Source organism: Oryctolagus cuniculus, chromosome 5 (assembly GCF_051225735.1).
Source record: "Oryctolagus cuniculus isolate XC-2025 breed Fujian yellow rabbit chromosome 5, ASM5122573v1, whole genome shotgun sequence".
Classification (NCBI taxonomy): Eukaryota; Metazoa; Chordata; class Mammalia; order Lagomorpha; family Leporidae; genus Oryctolagus; species Oryctolagus cuniculus.
Window position 1 is genome coordinate 154,324,314 of NC_142871.1, and position 20,531 is coordinate 154,344,844.

Consider the following 20,531-nt stretch of genomic DNA (forward strand, 5'->3'; position numbering starts at 1 on the left):
GTTAGTGTAGACCCCACAAGTCAAGGGCTCAGACCTTGTGAGATCTTACACTCAGGGTTCAGGAAATCGGGAATAATGAGCATGGGAGATAAGGGGGACCAGTGTGTGAGGATGAAGGAGAAATGGAAGGTGTAAACACCAGTCATTCCACTCAGGCACTGATGGTCAAGACATTGACTACTGAGCTCCAGGAAATGGTTACTGGAAGAGTGGGATTTCTCACTCTAATCAACTTTCCTGGGTTCTCCATACTTGATGTTTTCTTTTTTTATGCCTTCTTTTTTTCTGACTTCTGAGTAAACCTAAGTTTACTGTATGTCACTGTGTAAAGCTGTATGTATGAAATACATGAAACCTGTTTGCCTAATATAAGTGAAAAATTATTTTTAAAAAAGGAAAATAAAGAACTGTAAAATTGGAAAATGCAAAATGAGGCAGCTAGCTTTTCAGCCACAAGGCTGTCCCTACTCAGGTACCAGTAGCACATCTCAGACCTCCAGTACTTCTGCCTGACTGGCTACAAATTGGGGGCTCCTGTGATCCCCTCTCCAGGTTGGACAGTTTGCTAGAACAGCTCACAGAATTCAAGAACACACTTTATTTACTAGTTTCTTATGAACAACTCAAGATTAGCCAAACGGAAGAACTACATTAGGAGAAGCTATGGGGGGAGTACTGGGAGTGTCTGTGCCTCTCTGGGTGAGCCACCATTCCAGCACTTCAATTCGTTCACTAACCTGGAAGATCTCTGAACCCTGATATCTAGGGATCATTGTGAAGCTTTCATCGATATGTAGAATTGACATAACCATGATGCTGGGCAAGTTTCTTAAACTTTCTATGCCTCAAATTCCTTATCTCACATGGACAACATTATACACATCCAATGAGTTAAACATGTGTAAAGCCTTTTGAACAGTGCCTGGCACATACTAAGCACTGGTAAGTATTTATTATGTTGATGAAGAGATCAACTATTAGCAGTGAATGTGCTCGCTGAAGAAATAATACTAAGTAGGAAGTTTCAAGGACAATGCATTGGAGATCTTACACTCAGGGTTCAGGAAATTGGGAATAATGAGCCTGGGAGATAAGGGGGACCAGTGTGTGAGGATGAAGGAGAAATGGAAAGTGTAAACACCAGTCATTCCACTCAGGCACTGATGGTCAAGATATTGACTACTGAGCTCCAGGAAATGGTTACTGGAAGAGTGGGATTTCTCACTCTAATCAACTTTCCTGGGTTCTCCATACTTGATGTTTTCTTTTTTTATGCCTAGTAAGATTTGAGCTCACTCGGAAAGTTTTTCTACACTCCTCACATTCATAAGGTCTCTCCCCAGTATGAATTCGCTTATGTCCAATTAGGGCTGAGCACTGACGGAAAGAGGTGCCACACTCATCGCATGTATATGGTTTCTCACCGGTGTGGACTCTTCTATGCTGCTGCAGCACAGAGCCGTGGTGGAAGGCCTTTCCACACACATCACACTTGTAAGGCTTCTCCCCAGTGTGGATTCTTTGATGGATGGTGAAGTTGGACTTCCCCCGGAAAGCTCTGCCACACTCTGGGCATATATAAGGCTTCTCTCCAGTGTGGATTCTCTGATGGACGGTAAGGCAGTGTTGATCCTGGAATGCTTTCCCACAGAGCCCACATGGAAAAGGCTTCTCCCCAGTGTGTTCTTGTTCGTGAGCCCTGAGCTTACAGTTATGGCGAAAGGCTTTCCCGCAGGCCCCGCACTTGTATCGTTTCTCTTCAGTGTGGATCTTTCTGTGTTTGGTGAGCTCAGTCCTGCTGCCGAAAGCTTTCCCGCACTGGGGGCACCCATAGTGTTTCTCTCGAGTGTGGATTCTCATGTGCTTGTTTAGGTCCGAGCTCCGACTGAAGGCCCTCCTACACTCACTGCACTCGTAAGGGCGTTCCCCAGTGTGGATTCTTCTGTGTTTGGTGAGGTCTGACCTTCCGCTGAAGGCCTTCCCACACTCCTCACATTCATACGGTTTCTCTCCAGTGTGGATTCTACTATGGATGGTAAGGGACTGCTTAAACGGGAAGGCCTTCCCACAGTCACTACAGCTGTAGGGCTTCTCCCCAGTGTGGATGAGCTGATGGTTCCTGAGACAGTTCCTGGTTGTGAAGGCCTTCCCACAGTCCCCGCACACGTGAGACTTCTCCCCACTGTGGGTTTTCTTGTGTCGGCAAAGAGCTGATCTACTACTCAAGCTGTTCCCACACTGTATGCAGTTAAAGGGCTTTTCCCTTGTGTGGATTAGCAGGTGCACAGAAAGCTGATTTCTAGTCTTGAATACTTTCCGGCACTCATTACACACATGGTGTTTTTCACCAGAATGAATTTGCTCATGGAGAATTAGGTCTGAACGCCAAATGAAGTCTTTGTCACATCTGGCATGTTCATGGAGTTGCTGTTCTGTATGAACTCTATTATATGGATTATGCTTTGAGTTTGAACTGAAGATTTTACTACGTACCTTCTGGTTCTTTCCTTCACTGAAAGTTACTTCTTCAGAGCCATCTTTGTCTTCTGTCCATTTCCCCCATAAAGGTGTTTCCCATGGAGTCTTTAGTTTGACACACTGTACGTAAACTTCTCTGACTTCAGGATCCCAGGAAATAACTTTGGGAAGACTGCTACTTTTCAGCTGGAAGACATCTCTGTTTTCGAAAACCTCTTGTTCTGAACTTGCCCTCTCATTCCCAGGCAGTGTTCTATCAGTTGATACTTAAACAGAAAAACAAAAATGTCACAGAAAAGGAAATAAGTGAAATGGGAGAAGTGAAGCTAAGCGAAGCTGCTTAAAAAGTAAATGACAGTTCCATGCTGGAAAAATTGCTGACATTGTGGACAAAAATCAGGACAGACTGAAATATGAGAAGATATTTTCTTTCTTTCTTTATTTTTTTTAAATTATTTTCTTCTTTTGGCTAGCTTGTAGTTTTTTTTTAATTTTCATTTATTTAGTTTTATTTTATTTGAAAGGCAGAGAAACAAAGGAAGAGACAGAATAAGACAGAGAGAGTGAGAGAGACAAGAAGAAAGAGACTTTCCATCTGTTGCTTTATTCCCCAAATGCCTGCAATAACCAGGGCTAGGCCAGAATGGAGCCAGGAGCCCAGAACTCAATCTGGGTCTCCCACCTGGGTGGTCAGGAAGTAAGTACTTGAGTCGTTACCTGTCTCCCAGGATGCACATTAGCAGGAAAGTATAACCAGAGTGGAGCTGACATTCAAGGCCAGGCACTCTGGGTACTGTGGGCAGCTTCGTCACCACTGTGCCAAAATTGGCCACCCCAGGATATTTTAAACTCAACAAACCTAAAAAAATTCTTACAAAACCTACTCCTCCTTGAGTCTTCCAGTTTAGTGAATGGAAACTCCATAAATCTACCCACTTAGGCCAAGAAACTGGAAATCATCTTTAACTCTCTCTCCTTACCTTCATATTTACTCAGCTTTCATTTTCACAAATTCCACCTGTGAAGTGAGCCTCAGAGTGGGTGCTCAAATGTTGATGTGGTCTGTTTCCAGGAAGTATTTGCTTTGTCCCTAAGAGTGGGTCCTGAAGAGCCCCTATATTTCTGCTACGTGACATAGATTAGATGTGAGCAACACCTGACGCACACCAGGGTAGCTTCTCTCATCCTTGACTCTGAACTATGATCTGAGGACAGGGAAGGCCTGACTCTGAGAGTAGCTAATTCTGCTTTAGCACTTAGAGTTGAGAGCCAGTGGTGGTGGGATGCTATACAGTACAAGGCAGGGAATACTTTGCCATTTGGTCTGAGAAGCAGAGAAGACAGTTGGTGACAGGGGTTTGATGGCAACCTAATCTCCTCTACAGCCTGATGCATACCTGCCCGTATGTTCCCTGACACACCCCGAGCAGTAAACAAATTCACATCCTTTTGCTTAAGCTACGGTGAGTCAATTTCCATTGCTGGCACCCAAAGGGTCCAAATAAATCTTGTTATCTCTTAACTCTAGCCTTTCCTCTCCATTTCTACTGCTAGTGTAGTCTTCTTAGCCAACTGCAATACTCCTTTGGGCTGGCTTTCCTCCAACCCACTCTTTACACTGCTTCCAGATTATTCTTTCTAAAAATAAGATCTAATTACGTCACTCTTTAGCTTAGAACATGCCAATGACACTCCATAGTTAACCAGGATTAAGAGGACGTAGGGAATATGGGCAAGAGCCCTAGCTCTGGGGGAAAACTGTTTGAGTTCAAATTCTAACTGTGACACTCAGTAACTGTGTGACCTTGGCAGGATGACTTAACTCTCCTCTTGCCTTACTTGGTTTATCTATAAAATAGGCTCTAGAATACCCATGATAATGAAATGAGCCTATATATATAAAGCATTTGCTACATTAAAGTACTTAGTGTTAGTTGTTATTATAAGAATAAAATTATTATAAATTCTATAATTCTATATAATAAATTCTATAAAATTCTATAAAATTATAGAATTTATTATATAGAATTATAGAATTTATAACAATATTTATATAGAAATTTATATAAATAAGAATAAAATTATAATAAATACATTTATAAGAATAAAAGCAAACAAATCTCAAAAACAAACAAACAAAAGTCCTTCAAACAATGATCTTGCCCCTTTCTAAAGCTCCTGCTCCTTTCCTATTGGCTACCTCAAATTTTTTGTTCTGCCCGTTCTGTTCACAGTTCATGCTCTTGAACACCTTAAAACGTTCTTACACGTTATTTCCTCTGCCTAGAATGCCTTCCCCTTCCTCAACTTATTCTGTGAGCACTGGAATAACTGATAATAACTGATATACAGAGAGGAGATGAATTTTCTGAGCATTTTTTGAGGGTCAAGCTGCAAAACCTCTATTACACAGGTTGCAAAGAACCAATTAGATAATGACAGAATAACTGCCTTGATAGCTTTTTGTGATTGTTTCTTTTCCCTAAATTATCAGGCATGAATTTTCTTTCTGGGTCTGTCAGGATGGATGCCACTCCACTAAGAAGGTTCTATAACTGTTATGGCATATGGAAGATGGCAGGGAACAAAGGCTTCTCTATCACTCACCTGAGTAGGAACAGCTTAGGGACTTCCTGTTCCATGGATCCTGAGCACAGAGCTCTGTTTCTTGCTCCAGATAGGAAATTAAAGGAGGTTTAGGAAATCCAAATCCTAGATATAGAAGGAAGAAGAGTGGGTATAACAAGTACAGAACTGTCCTAACACTTAGCCCTGATCCCCCTCTTTGCATATGGAGAATCACGTGGACAGAGAAAAGTGCTTATCAGGGGTCTGTAACATGGAAAAGAACATGTATAGGGACTTCCTGGGAGACAGTCATTTGGGTGTATTTCCCTGTTCTTTTTAGGGGAATGAGAGTCTGTATGGGAAGACTGTCTGTTTCAGGTCAGAAAAGGCCCTTCACTACTAGGATCTGAATTCAGTCACTTAATGGAAGATGAGAGGTTGAGGAAGTAAGATTTTAGGGAAAGTAGAAGCTAAGTGTCTCCTTTTCACCCAGGCAGAACTCCATTCCAAAGAATCAGAAAATAGCAACTAGGCTGGCAATGTAACAGAAGCAATGGAGAACCCTAACTTTTGGATGAGATTGCAGTGATAAAGTACAAGGGACCTGACTTTCAATGGGACCCCCATATACATCAATAAATAAAGCAGTTAGGAAAAAGGATATAAGAAGGCACCAAGACCAGTGCAGGGTAGATCCTTACCAAGTGATACCATGTTCCCATAGTTTTCCAACATCACATCTTTATAGAGCTGCTTCTGAACATCGGTCAGACACTGCCACTCCCCATTAGTGAAGTCCACAGCTACATCCTCAAATGCTACTGACTCCTGAAAACAACATGTTTCTGAAGTCCTGGAGAAAATACCAGTTTCTTTAGGAAACAGAGGCAGAAGAAAGGAATTTGTAGGTGGAAGGTTTACAGAAGTGAAAGGTGGACTTTGGCGATGAGATAAAAAGAAACATGGGATTACAATAGCAAAGATTAATGAAAGAGCAAACAATCCACAAGTGTCCAACAAACAATCCAACAAAATGTCCCTTATGAGAGGGACCACCTTGATTTGGGAGTTGGCTAGCCAGACAATGCAGGGAAAATAAGGCCATGTTTAGGAGATAATGATGTATTTTCAGGAAGCACAGATGGGACTTACTTGGGCCTGGCTCATCAGTGTGGTTTCTGTGGCTGGAAGGTTTCTTTGGCTTCCATCCTTAGCAAAGGCAGGATACTGAGGAGTTGATAGAGCTGAGGGAAGAGAAATAAATCAAGCTTTTCTGGCACAAAACCTTTGCTTTCCTCTTCTCTTTCTTTCTCTTTCTCAAGCATAGACACTTTGAAGCTTTAACCCAGGAGTTAAGTCTGCCGTCACACAGGATCCCACTTCTCCATTGTTTCTCTAGTCTCGGCTTCCGGCTTGGGCATCGGGCCACAGAATAGCAGCAAAGCCAGCTGCAAGTGAATTCTCCTCCTTTTTCACCCATTAACATGCTTTTCTGTGGTCTTCGTCCTAGAGTAATCTTATTTTCCCCTCTGTGTCTGCCCACCCCCCGCCCCACGCCATGATCAGGTAAAAAGGCCCAAATCACAACCTGCTTGTATGATGACCTTTCTTTCTGTATTTGAATACTGAAGTCATTTCCTTCAAAAGCCTGTGGGGAGGAGAAGTAGGAAATGGAGGGCAGGCAAAGGTATTGAACAGAAATGTCCAGGAATAGGCCCAAGGCTTATTCCTTTAGGTTACTTAATGGCTTGTCTTCCTCTGTGTAGTTTGTTATTAAAGATTTATTTTATTTATTTGAAAGGTAGAGTTACAGAGAGAGAGGGAGAGATCGTCCATCCACTGGCTTTCTCCCCAAATGACAGCAACAGCTGAGGCTATGCCTGGCTGAACCCAGGAGCCTGAAATTCCAACTGGGTTTCCCACATGGGTGGCAGGGGTCCAAGCACTTAGGTCATCTTCCTCTGCTTCCTAGATGCATTAGAATGGAGCTGGATGGAAACTGAAGCAGCTAGGACTTGCTCATATGGTGCTCATATGGGATGCCAGCATCTCAGGTGGTGGCTTAACCTTCCCATGTGATTCTGAGAGGTTTTTCATAATTCTCTCATATTTACAGCCATCCTCCCACATCAATGTAGTACAGAGCTACACAGCATTTTAAAATGCAAAAAAAGGTGGGTGTTGTGGTGTAGTGGCTAAGCTACCATTTGGGACATCTGTAACCTGCACTGCAGTGCCTGGGTTCAAGCTTCCTGTTAATGAACATCTTGGGAGGCAGCAGATGTTGGTTCAAGTACTTGGATCCCTATCATCCACATGGAAGACCCAGGTGGAGTTCTGAGCTCTTAGCTTTGGCCTGGCCAAGCCCTGTCTGTTGTGGTCATTTTGGAAGAAAACCAAAATGTCTGTCACTCTGCCTTTCAAATGAATAAATAAATAAAATGCAAAAAAAAATTTATTGGAGAGGCCAAGTGTCTATGTATAATCTACATGGATTGGATGAGAAGTACAGTTTTAAGTTCAAATTAACGGAGTCCTGGTTTACTCCTTGTAGGCCATCTGAACCTTGTAGCTTCAATGTTTAAGGTGACTTATCTTTCTTGATTGTCTATACATCCCAAAGTCTGGAATAATTTATTTCCTCTGTTAAGATACTGGCAGGGTCAAAATCACCATTTAGAAAGAGTCTAGGATTACCCTTTGGCCTCAGGCTCAGGAAACTATTGTTCAAGTTTTACCCAATCCTTAATTCAGAACCAGACTTATTTCTTCCCACAGAAATCTTCCAAGAACACTCTTCTTTGGTTTAGGCTACTCTTAGGTTCTGATTAAGATTAAGCCCATGTCTCAATTACAGTGGTTCCTGTCAGTTTTTCTACTATCTCACTCTAAAAGCCCCAAATTACTTTATAATTCTTTGTCTATAAAACAAAAAACAAACACACAAACAAACAAACAAACAAAACTTCGCCTGGACAGCAGGGAGTTGACAGCACACACGTTTTCTCTTATAATGTTATATAACTGTTCTTTTCCTTATTGCATCAATAAACTCAAAGCTCTCAACTGGAATTTTCCCCACATTTTATTATGAATATCTTCAAATACAGAGAAAAATTTAAAAAAGGTAAAGATCTGTATACCAACTTCTTATATTCTACAATTAACATTTTCCAGTATTTGCTTTATATATATATATATGTATATATATATATATATCCATCTATCTGAAAGGCCATAGTATTTACATTATTTTTTATGTAAAGTTTACTTATGATGAAATATGTAAGTCTTAAGTATATCATGGGATGGACTGTGACAAAAGCAAATACCTATGTAATATAAACTTCTCCTTCATATACATCCCAATTAATTTTTACCATATCATCTGCATAACTAGGAAAGTTTTGTTAAATCAGCAAATCTTAAGCTTTCTTTTTGTAGCTTTAGAATTTGAAAGGTCAGTTTCTCATATTAAAAAAAAAAAAAAAAGAAAGGTCAGTTTCTCCTCTAAAGTTAGAAATGAACTTAGAAGACAGGTGACATACAAAAACAACAACATGAAACCATTTTGTAAAGCATCTTACAGAACGAGAGTAATACATTAACACTGTATATTAGGTAACTTTATGGTCCCCCCTATGAATTGGGAGGACAATTTAAGACCTTTTGAGAGAAAGAGGACTGGGAGTCTTGGGTGAGGTATGAACATCAGAGTGTAAATATTTTTACATTGAGGGTGAAAAAAATCAACACCCACATTTAACAATACCTATTATTTTCTACTTCTAAATCTAAAAGAATATGTTCTATATTATTAATGTTCACTTACGATTCCTTGTACAGTAGACATTTCAGGATCGCTCTGCAAGTTTTAACAGCATGCTGAGAGACATCTTACATTGCTTTCTGCAGATAATATATAACAAAAAGCCTCCTGGGTGCACACAGACCTGTGTCCAGAAGTCTGTGCCTTTCTGTATCTGATTGTATGACTCCAGATTTGCTAAACAGCATCTTTTAAGTCCCACATCCATCAGTTCCCATTTTACAAATTTTAATCACTTTCTTTTTCATATGTCAACAACGAGTGCTCCTTTTTTAAAATTTCTTTTATTTTTTTTTAAGTCCCCCCCCACCCCCGAAACCTTTTATTTAAGGAATACTAACTTCATACAGTTCATAATTGCAGCTTTAGGAACATGGTGATTCTCCTCCACCTCACCTCACCCATCCCCTCACCTACTCTCCTACCTCTCTTCCTCCTCCCTCTCCTATTCCCACTATTATTTTTTACCAAGATGTATTTTAAATTAACTTTATAAATATACGATTGACTTTGTTAAGTAAAGAGTTCAACAAATAGTATAAAAAAAAAAAAAACTGTTCCTCAACAGTCAAGACAAGGGCTGTACAAAGTCATTGCTTCTCAAAGTGTCAATTTCACTTTTACAGATTGTTTTTTAGAACAACAAGCACTTCTAGAGCCTAGCCTCCCATTAACTCATCTTCTTTCATTTTCCTCAAAGCTTTATGGGAAAATCTTTACTCCTTCTTTTCGTACTGCTTTATCTTATATTTCCCAGGGACTCACTCCTTAATTTAAAAATCTCAGAGTTCCAGAAAAGTCATCAGAAGACTAATTATACACACTCAAATTTTTTTTTTTAGAAAAGAATTGTTTATTTAAAAGGCAAAGTGACAGAGAGTGGGAGAGACAGAGGCAGACAGGTATCTCTCATCCACTAGTTTACTCCTCAAATGGCCACAAGTCAAGTCAAAGCCAGGTTTGGGTCAGGTGGATGCCAGGAGCCTTGAACTCTACCATGGTCTCCAAGTACTTAGGCATCCTCTGCTGCTGTCTCAAGTGCATTAGCAGGAAGTTGGAATGGAAGAAGAGTAGTGGGGGCTTGACATGGCATTCCAATAGGGGATGCCAATGTTGAACAGTAGTTTAATGTGGCTCCCTATGTATTCCAACTTTATAAGTTGGCAAAATAGTAATCACTACTTTGTATAGGAGTTTTTGGATTATACCACATGTTTTATATGTGTAAATAATTATGTACAAATGTAAAGGATATTTATTATATGTAAAATTACACACATAGTGAATTAATGTATATATTTGATAAATTGCTTTGTAGAATCTTTTCTCATGAATCTTTGACCATATCTGGCTAATGATTAGGGCAAAAGCTGAATAATTTATTTACTGTCAATTCTGATCCAAGTCTGGTACAGAAACTACAGAAGACTTTGCATAAGTGCTTACTAATTAACACATTTTTGGTCCCTACGAAAGCATTTTCCACCCATTTTGTGTTCCTACTTCATTCTGAGATCCACAACTCCTGCTACATACTCAGAGCCTCACCTGTTTCCTGAAGTAGCTGGGTATCAGGAGGTGTACAAAACAGCTGGCTTGGTAGACCTGGACTCCCATCTGACAGTACAACCTAATACAGGGTGCAGAATGAATTCAAGGAGGTTATGGAGGTGAGGAAAATATGTGGAAAGATACAAGTAACCACAGTTTATCCATGAAGACTCTCTCTTTCTGAAATACAGGAGGGGTGGGGGCACAATACAAATGGAACTATTTACTCTCTATAACTACAGGCAGTAAAAATGATATCCAAAAGGAAAGGCTTCCAGAACGCCAGTCCAGCCCACCACTCCTGCCGCTTTCCTTTTTGTCTGACTCACTTCTTCTTCCCAGTGATGTTTTATGGACGCTCCTTCACTTACCTGCTGCATCTTTTTACCAGTCTTCCTGTTGGTCAGACTCAGTTTCCACACAAATTATCAGGTGGTTCCTGTAGAGAGCAGTCTCCTTTGGGGGACACAGGTCTCGGAGAGGCCAGTCAGGGGCCCCTTCCCGACCCAGAAGACAGCTGCTCTATGCTTTGGTGTGTCAAACACTGCCCTGGATTTGGGGACTATCAGCAACATCAAGCCAGCTGTCACTCACCCCCTTGTTTCCCTGCATATTTGGTGAAAAGAAAAGGCAGGAATGAGCACAGAAAAACAGAGGGGATCACAAAGAGGGGGAGAGCTGCAGGAGATGGGAGAGCACAGTTAGACAAACTGAAAATGTTAACTCATCTTCAATTCAGTCTTTACTGCCACTAACTTGGTCTGAGCCACCATCACCCATTACCACCTTGCTGACTGGTCTCCATGCTTTCCTGTTTCTTCTTAGTAGGGCAGTCTGAATGGTCTGTTTACGACCTAAGTTGGGTCACGTCATCTGTTTGCTCAAAACTCTCCAGTGGCTCAACCTTAAAATAAAAGCTGAAGTCCTCAACAGTGGTATACAAGTCCTCAGGATGTGACCACTGCCCTTGACGTCATCCTCCATCATTCTCCCCTTCGCGTAATTCCCTTCAGCTACTCGGACCTTTCTTTCCCTCTTAGAAGCACACTTTCATCCTAGGACTGTCTCCCTCACCCCACAGCTAATCATCTTCCTTCTTTCAAATGCTTGCTTACAGGGCATCTTCCCAAGGAGGTCTATTGCGGCGCCGGCACACCGGGTTCTAGTCCCGGTCGGGGCGCCGGATTCTGTCCCGGTTGCCCCTCTTCCAGGCCAGCTCTCTGCTGTGGCCAGGGAGTGCAGTGGAGGATGGCCCAAGTGCTTGGGCCCTGCACCCCATGGGAGACCAGGATAAGTACCTGGCTCCTGCCATCGGATCAGCGCGGTGCAACGGCCGCAGTGCGCCGGCTCGCGGCAGCCATTGGAGGGTGAACCAACGGCAAAGGAAGACCTTTCTCTCTGTCTCTCTCTCTCACTAGCCACTCTGCCTGTCAAAAAAATAAAAATAAAAAAAAGAAAAAAGGAAGTCTACTCTAAGCACCATGTTTAAAATTCCAATCTACCCCCTCCTTCCAATATTGAGATGCCTTACCTGCTTCATATGAATTCTTCTTCTATTTCTCTATAGCGCTGTATCACTTTCCAACATGGTGCTTAAGTTGCTTATCTACCAGCTCTGTTGTTTACTGTCGTTCCTACCCTCGCTAAAATGTAGGCTCTAGGCTCCATGAAGGTGGTGATTTTCGTCTTGTCTTGTTTACTGCTGTATTCCCAGAATACCTAAAACACAGCCCTCATTAGTAGGAGTTGGATTAAAGGATGGCTGAATAAATGAATGAAAAAACATACATGAATGAAAACCGAAGAGAATAAAAAAGAGTAAGTCAGAGAATCCAGGGAGCAAAAGTGGGAGGAGGTAGGAAAAATGGATGGCAAAAGTCCCGTTTGCCGGAGGAAACCGAGAGGACCACCTGCCCAAATCAGACCCCAATGCCCCACCCCTCGACCGCAACTCCGGGGACCCTAGGCTGGGTCCGAGAGACGGGTGGCGGTGCCGGGCTCCTGCCCACTCGCGCCTCCGCGGGCTCTAGGCTCCGTGTAGCAGCCCAGGGACCCCTCGGCTGCAGATCTCGTTTATCTCCGGAGAACCTGCCCCTGCCAAAAAAATTAAAACGAGAAAAACGGACTAGCTCCACTTCCTAGATCGGCCAATAATCATTTCCGGTGACTCTCTAGGAAACTACTCAACTCGCTGGTCGAAGCGTTCCCTACACATTTTTCTTCCGCCAACTGTTTTCACCTTCCCAAGAGTTTGTGTGCGTTAGTGTAGAGTAGACAGGGTCAAAGTTGCAGGGACTGTAACATTTTGACCTATTATCGTCGCATAGGAAAATTCATCTAGAAATAGAATTTTTGTGATAAGCATATGAAAAAATTATTGTTAAATATTAACTAAATACATAAATTGTGTTTTCAAAAGTAAATTCATTCAGATGATGTAAGCAAAAATTAATTGAGACAATATCGACAAAAGGTGACAGGATATAATAAATCCCCATACACTCATCCTCATTTAATTAGTTTCTGTAGACTGGAATATCCTGTAAATTAGATGTTAGCTCCATTTTTACTTTTTTGAGGAATCTTTCACTCTGCACATAGCCTTTCAGCTTGTAGGGCTTGGTTGATTTAGATTCAGTATTTTTGGCAAGAATATTTCATAGGGTTACTGTGTATTTTGTATTCAACTTTCTGGTTTTGAGATTTATCCTTAATGAACTATATAGCTTTAGTTCATGTGCTTTAACTGCTAGATTTTCCTTCGAATAATCTTATAAATTAACACGATTATTTTTTCATTCCAACTCAGAACTTTAGCAAACCTTTTTGTCTTTGATTATATGGACTTCATTTGTTTATATTGGCTCTTTTGAAACAATTATTTCTCTTAGCATTTCCCCTTTAAAAGGATAATTTCTCATACTTTAATGGCAGAGTGTTTATATTCTAATGCAGGGAAGAACTATTTAAAAAGTACTTGCTACAAAGAGGAAAGTTAAATGCATATTAGTAAGTGAGAAAGACAAATCTGGAAGGGCTACATGCTGTATGACTCCAACTAGAAGTTAACTTGAAAAGGCAGAACTATGGGGACAGAAAAGAGATCAGTGATTGCTAGGAGGTGAATAGGTAGAGCATAGGTTAGTGAAAACACTGTTTGATTATGTAATGGTGAGTGTATGTAACCCACAGAACGTACAACCCCCAGCACGAACCCTAAAGTAAGTTAGGGACTCTGGATAATGATATATCAATGTAGATTCATCAGGTGGTGCTGGTGGAGGATGTTGATGGGAGTAGGGACAGGGTGTATATGCAAAATTGCTGTACTTTCAGCTCAATTTTGCTATGAATCCAAAATTGCTTTAAAAAGTTGTCTATTAAAAAAGTGTTTACCATTTCTTCAAACTTGAGCTTAACTTCATTATTTGCACATATGAGTGTTGAACATTGTTCAAGTTTCTGCTGCTAGTAATTGTATTGAAATATAAAATAATTAAATATATCACAGAAAAACACTGTATATTGGAAATATATTTTGAAAAATATAGGATGAATTGTTGATAATGCGTGCTTGTGGGTTTTCATAAACCTCAAAAGTGTAACACATGTAAATATATGTGACACATAGTTCTCTTTTACATAAAGCTACTAAGAAGAGGCAAATGCTGGCATGAGTTAAAGATGCCTTGCAGCAATGTTGTTCAAACATTTCAGTTCATTCAACAGGTACCACAGCAATTGTTCTAACAGCTTGGAATACATGAGTGGATAAAACAGTTAATGATCTGCCTTGTGAAGTTTACAATCACTAATTATCACTAATTAATTCGTGTTTCCATTTTCTGTTTTTTCCTCTCTTCCTACACTGGAGAGGCTACAACTCATAGTCAAGCTAACATGCTCCCCAAACGTGGCACATGCCCTAAACTAACCAAGCTGTGGTTCAGCCCGCAGTTTCTCAGGGTCTGTAGAGCCTGACCAAAGAGAAGACCCCCCTCGGGGGTCCTAGAAGGGCAAGCGGCGCGTTACCATGGGTACTGCGGAGCCTAAAGACGCTCAGCTCTCAGCTGGTCAAGGAGAGGGCGGCCAGGCCGTCTGTTTCCTACAGCTGGGCACTGAAGCAAGTGCGACTGCTGTGACCAACCCTAAAATTCTGATCACAGCTTTCACTTCTTTCCTCTGTCAATTTCTTTTCCCTTCAGGTTGCTTATTTCTTTTATGATTTTTAATTATTGATATGATGCGGAAGAAGTTAACTTTCGTATTCAAGCTAGTCTGCTCCCTAAATGTGACAAGTGTCCCAAACTAACCAAGCTGTGATTCAGCCAGCGCGGTGTGCCAAGCTGGACTAAGCAGAAGACTCCTGCGCAGGTCTCATCCATTCAAGGCTTTTTTCCCCTTTCTTTTCTCCTGGCCTTTTCATGCAGGATAATAATGTGAAAGGCAGAGTGGAGCTTCAGGACTTCCCTGGTATTTAAAGCCGCACTGCCAGTGGACACAAAATGCAGGGCAGCTCCTGTCCCTTTGCTCTAAACAGCCACTCTGGAGAAGGCACTTAGCCACTGAGACAGAGGCCCTGGCTGTCCTGAGTCAGATTCCCCACATCTTCAGAACTTCCCTGCATCCAAAACTAGATTTACCCACGGGCTACAGGAGAGGCTGTCAGTGGGCAGGTGGACCAGCTGCCACCCATAGTAACCAGAGCAAAAGTGCTCTTTCCCAGGCCATCTGTACCCTTGCAGTCCTTATCTCCGTTGGAGGCCTGGGAATGGATCCCTTAGATTACTTTAAGCATGAGTCACCTTTCTAGGACCCTGGCTCAGGGCTGTCATGGAGAAAACCCTAAGCTTTGGGGCTTGCCCTATATCCTACTAAGGATTGCCGTTGGTGGGGAGGTGGGGCGAGAACAGATGTAAGTACAAGGAGATGTGGAACATTCCAGAAACTTCATTTATGACCCTGTTGTATCCTCATAACAAGGCCCCGTCAGATCAACAAGCCATGGCTCACAGAGGCGAAGTCAGTTTTACTAGCTCATACAGTTCTTAGAGGCAGAGCCAAAATCAGAACTGTTTCTCTGCTTACAAAGCGTTGTTCTTTCTGCTGATGTGAACCATTCACCACTATCTTAGGCCTTTCTCTCTTCAATTTATAAGTGAATTTGGGAAATAATGGCAATTGGTGAATCACCTGGGAATGTTTTGAAAAAGTACAGAAAGAGTGGGAAAAGTAAGCGATTTTTCTATGTGTTGAGTAAGAGGAGAAATGTAATCTGAGTGGGAACACCAAAAGCGCTGCAAATCACTGTGATTTGATGGAGTCTCCCCAGATGGGTGAGTTGGAGCTGAGAAAGTGGCTGTGTAGGAGGAGTGGGGGCAACATTAAGAAATAATCTAATAAATATTTATAAATTTCAAAAAAAGAATATAATAGAAAATTCAGCTTTGAGCTTCTTTAGGACAGCGTGCATGCATTTGTTACTATATTCATGTTTGGTAAGGAGGTCCTCACTCCGCTACGTTTAATCAGAGAATTAAGCTACACAGAAGCCTGTCAGGTATTTGGACTGGAAAATACTTACAAAATCTTCATTTAATTCAATGAGATAAAACAGCATAATGATAATGAATAGATCAGTTGTGCCTAATAGCTTGCCACTATTACAAGGCTTTAGCTTGTGTTTTATTGAGAAGGAAATAATCTAGTATGTTGTGTAAGGAAAGAACCAGAAATACCACAGTTTCCATTGTTGAAGGTACATCAGACAGAGGTGGAGTGGAGCCTGTGGGGTGGCTACCAGCTGGAGGAATGTCACCTTCATGATCTTGTATTTCCTGTGGCATAACACACTTCTAACACTGGTAGTTTTTATGGTGCACTTAAAGGGACCATATGGGTATATCTGACTTTTTTATTTTTCCACACATTCCTTTTTTGAGTCATGTGCTCGCTACAGTGATTATAGAAGCCCTGGGCCCTATCTGTTTAGAGAGTCAGGTTGCTTTGGTTGAAAAGCCTGAGTTTAGAGCCTACTTGTCCTCTTCAACTTCCGAGTACAATCAAGCCTGTTAATTTTGCTTTTTAATTAATTCTCAGCTCTGCTGTGCTCCATCCAGGTCCAGAACACTGTCATCTGCCATTGTCATTATCGCAAAGTTTTTGTCTTGAGAGAACAGTGTCTGAAAAAATTCAGTCTCTGTCTCTCCCTCTCCTCACTGCCCCTCACGCCCCTCACGCCCCTCTCTCGCGGCAGACAGCGCTCTCTTCAGGGGAACGGATGTAATTAATCACACCTGTTTCCTTTGTGTTGCGGATCCACTGGACACGGTGGAATGGGAGTCCCCGGGAGGAAGGGGACAGTGATCAGCGCCTTAAGAGCCTCACACCAGAACAACTTTCTGTCAGTTTTTGAGCTGCAAACTCTGAGGGAGGTGAGTGCTTTTCAGGCCGGAAAACCTGAAAACGATCAGCCACGAAGGCAGACAGAATGCAGGGCTCCCCGAGACGCAATTGCCTTGGAAAAAAAAAAATACAGGTGTCTGCAGCGTTAGAGGGACCGCTCTGCAGGAATCTGGAACAATTCTCTGCTAGGCGGACTGTCAGTGCCTGTGCCTTGAAATCCCATTCTCAGTAGCGCCACCTTGTGACACTGAGAAGAAATGGCAGTAGGGGACTTGGGTGCTGTCTGGTTGGGCGTGCAAACTGATAGGAACTCAATTTTGGCATCTGAAATTTGGGGATCCTTCAGGGGAAAGGAAATCAACAATGAAGACACTTGAAATTCTGTTCATAATGCAAGTGGAGGCTGATGTATTAATAGAAAAATAATAACAAAGAGAAACAATGGGCCATATTTGTGCTTGGAGTTCACAGGACATTTCTTGCTAGCCAAGATATGCACAGTAGCAAGAAAGGAAGTTTATCCTTTGGTATTTCAGTTGACTCAAGGATATAAAATATGACTCACTGTTTTCATGTGGCCACTGTAAGTTTACACTTAAAATCTTAGATGAAGTTTATTATTCTTTGATAGTTTTTCTTTTGGTGTTACACTTAATGATTACTGTATCCTGAAACAAATATTCTAATTTCTCTGGAATATTTCTCTCAAGATAATCTATAGTTTTGTAAACTAGCAAAACTATTAAATGTCCTCTTTAAAAAAAATCTGTTTCCGACGAATGGTCAATATTAATATCTCTTAAAAAGGATTTTTGTAACATGGAACTGCCTTTTTACAATAGAAGTAAAAATTAAGACTAGAAATAGTCTCACATTTCACAGGTTTTATGGCTAGCAGAATTAAGGAAAACTTCTAGTTTTCTAAGCTTTCTAGACTCAGAATTATGGCTAAGAGATTTTTGATGTATATTATTTCTAGAGGCTTTTTCTTTAAAAAATTCATATAGCAGTATATACTCAATACAAAAGACATGAATGAGATGTCCCTTTTCCTAAGTTATCAAACTTAAAAAAATAGTATACCAAGGGATTTCCCGTTATTTATTTATTTATTTATTTGACAGGCAGAGTGGACAGTGAGAGAGAGACAGAGAGAAAGGTCTTCCTTTGCTGTTGGTTCACCCTCCAATGGCCGGCGCACCGCGCTGATCCGATGGCAGGAGCCAGGTACTTCTCCTGGTCTCCCATGGGGTGCAGGGCCCAAGCACTTGGGCCATCCTCCACTGCACTCCCTGGCCACAGCAGAGAGCTGGCCTGGAAGAGGGGCAACCGGGACAGAATCCGGCGCCCCTAGAACCCTGTGTGCCAGCGCCGCAAGGCGGAGGATTAGCCTAGTGAGCCGCCGCGCCGGCCTCCAGTTATTTTTAAAACCCTAGTAACCGAAGGCAATCATTGAATGCGGGTGCCAATTGCCAACCTGGAAGACTATTGATGCTTCTCCCATGTGCAAGATCCTAGGTGTGTGTATCTTCTTTTTTAAGATTTATTTATTTATTTGAAAGGCAGAGTTATAGAGAGGCAGAGGCAGAGAGAGAGAAATAGAGCAGGATTTCAAAATGAGCATGAGTTGAGCTTTAAAATACATGGAGTAAATTAATAGGAAATTATTAAAAGGTTTGTCATTTTTGGACTACGTTATAATGAAATTTTTTTCTTTTATTCTTCCTGTTCTTCTGCTTTCCAAGTATGAACACTCAGTCTTCCATCTATGAGGGTTTCACATCCATGGGTTCAACCAATGGTGGATTTTTGGAAAAAAATTGCATTACAGATTTTTTTCTCATCATTATTCTCTAAACAGTACAGTACAACTATTTATATGACATTTACATTGTACTAGCTATTATAAATAACCTGGAGATAATTTAAAGTATACAGAAAGTCCTGTACAGTTTAAATGCAAATACTATGCTATTTTCTAGAAGGGAACTCAAGCATCCTCAGATTGGGTATCCCCAGTGTCCTGGAACCAATACTCCATAGATACTGAGGTACGTATGTGGAACTCCAACGTATGTTGTAAAGAATCTATGCTGTAAAGCCTGTGAAAGAAAAACGATATTCTTCTTCTCTTTCCCTCAGCCTATGTGTTTCATAAATTGTAAATAATTAGGTAATTTGTATGCCTGCAATGTTAAAAGTGGAAGATGTTGCTCTCGTGTTTATTACCTAATGAAAACTTGCCATATTCTGTAGAAACAACTTTCATGGAGACTTTATGAAAACTATTTCCATCATTCTACCAACACTTACTATGTAATGTATGTCACAAACTGAGTAAGATACAGAAAAATCATACTATTATGGTTTAAGTCAAAATTTAGCATTTCAGGTTCTTGCCATTTACTTTTGTAAGAATGCTAAGCACTGGCTCAAACCAGATATGCAACATGGTAAGCTTCAAGGATTTATTTGGAAAGCGAGAAGAATACACAGGAATGTGCAGGCTTTATTAAGGGGGAGTGGGCCAAGAAGGGTAGATGGGAGCTCCACACCCTTAGATGGAGAGCGCAGGTGGGAGTCTGCAGGCGAAAGGGCAGGCAAGGCAGAGCAGTGCTGGTAGAAGGGCAGGCCTCTCATTCACTTCCAAAAGGGGAGTGGTTACACAGTCTGATTGACAGGTGGGTAGATACAGGTGAGTTCAAGTAGGGAGCAAGTGGCCTCCAGCTCACAGGCCTAATCCTATCTCCCTGACCAGTCCCATATCAACACGATGAAGAAGTTCTTTGTTGTTGGAAAGCTCATCAATGCCTTTCCCTCAAATACACAAATAAACAAGAAAATCAAATGGGATACTGCCGTATACTAATATTTCAGAGTTTTGAGGGAATTTGGCAGATGGACTGAGAGTTCTGAGGAGCCTTCCCTATGAGGTAAGATTTCAATTGGATGTGGAAGATTTTTAAGTGATAAATGTATCAAGATTTAGGATCAGTCCTTCTAACAAACAAAAGTTGATACCCATTTTCAGTGATAACAATTTCAGCATTCTATACTTTTCCTTCTGTAGTTTTTATAATAACAAAGTTTTCCTTATTTTATCTATTGTCTGATATCATTAGCCTATCTTATATTCTTCATTTTTAACCATGGCTTATACAATTTACAGTTTTAAATTTAGTTGTAGAGAGAGATCCAAACTTTAAACTATGGTTATGACGTTCTTATTATGGAAATTGGGGGAATCATAGAGTTTGAAGTCTGGCAAGAGAGATCATGAATTCTTACTACTTGCTTGCCCTCCCAATTACTCCACGAAGTTGGTGGCTTACTTGGCTTTTGATTGCCACAACATGGTCATGGTAGATGGGAGAAATCTTTCACATGCAGGAAGGATTTTGAATTTCTGAAAGACTGACTCATAGAGAAGTGAATCTCCATCACTGAGACCCTCAGATTTTGAAGGCATTTCCCAGTAAAATAAAGTGAAAAAATGTGTGCGGGGGTGGATGGGAGGGTGGTAGGGACAGCATGAAATTGCTAATTTTTGTTTTGTTGATTAAGACCATCAAGCTCTTTTCAAAAAAATTTACCATGTTTTACAACATTCAACTGAAGAAAGCATATAAAAACAAGTAGGAGAAGGATATGGTTTTAATTTTTTTTATTTGACAGGTAGAGTTATAGACAGTGAGAGAGA

At 41.1% G+C, this 20,531-nt stretch overlaps 1 protein-coding gene across 11 annotated transcripts; it reads right to left on the reverse strand.

Annotated features, from left to right (window-relative positions):
• Positions 1 to 583: 583 nt before the first annotated feature.
• Positions 584 to 12,603, reverse strand: ZNF311 (zinc finger protein 311). Of its 11 annotated transcripts, XM_089334415.1 has the most exons (9): positions 12,365 to 12,603; positions 11,958 to 12,145; positions 11,021 to 11,104; positions 10,798 to 10,865; positions 10,424 to 10,505; positions 6,199 to 6,290; positions 5,748 to 5,874; positions 5,086 to 5,190; positions 584 to 2,744 (listed from the first exon to the last, which is right to left on the reverse strand). In XM_089334415.1, the coding sequence occupies exons 4-9, from the start codon at positions 10,804 to 10,806 to the stop codon at positions 1,231 to 1,233; spliced, it is 1,929 nt and encodes a 642-aa protein (XP_089190541.1). In that variant the 5' UTR covers positions 10,807 to 10,865; positions 11,021 to 11,104; positions 11,958 to 12,145; positions 12,365 to 12,603; the 3' UTR covers positions 584 to 1,230. The 11 variants fall into 11 exon arrangements, with proteins under 11 accessions (XP_089190541.1, XP_069930475.2, XP_017200413.3 ...); XM_070074374.2 differs by lacking the exon at positions 11,021 to 11,104; XM_017344924.4 differs by having other exon boundaries at positions 11,021 to 11,032; positions 11,958 to 12,603.
• Positions 12,604 to 20,531: the final 7,928 nt, after the last annotated feature.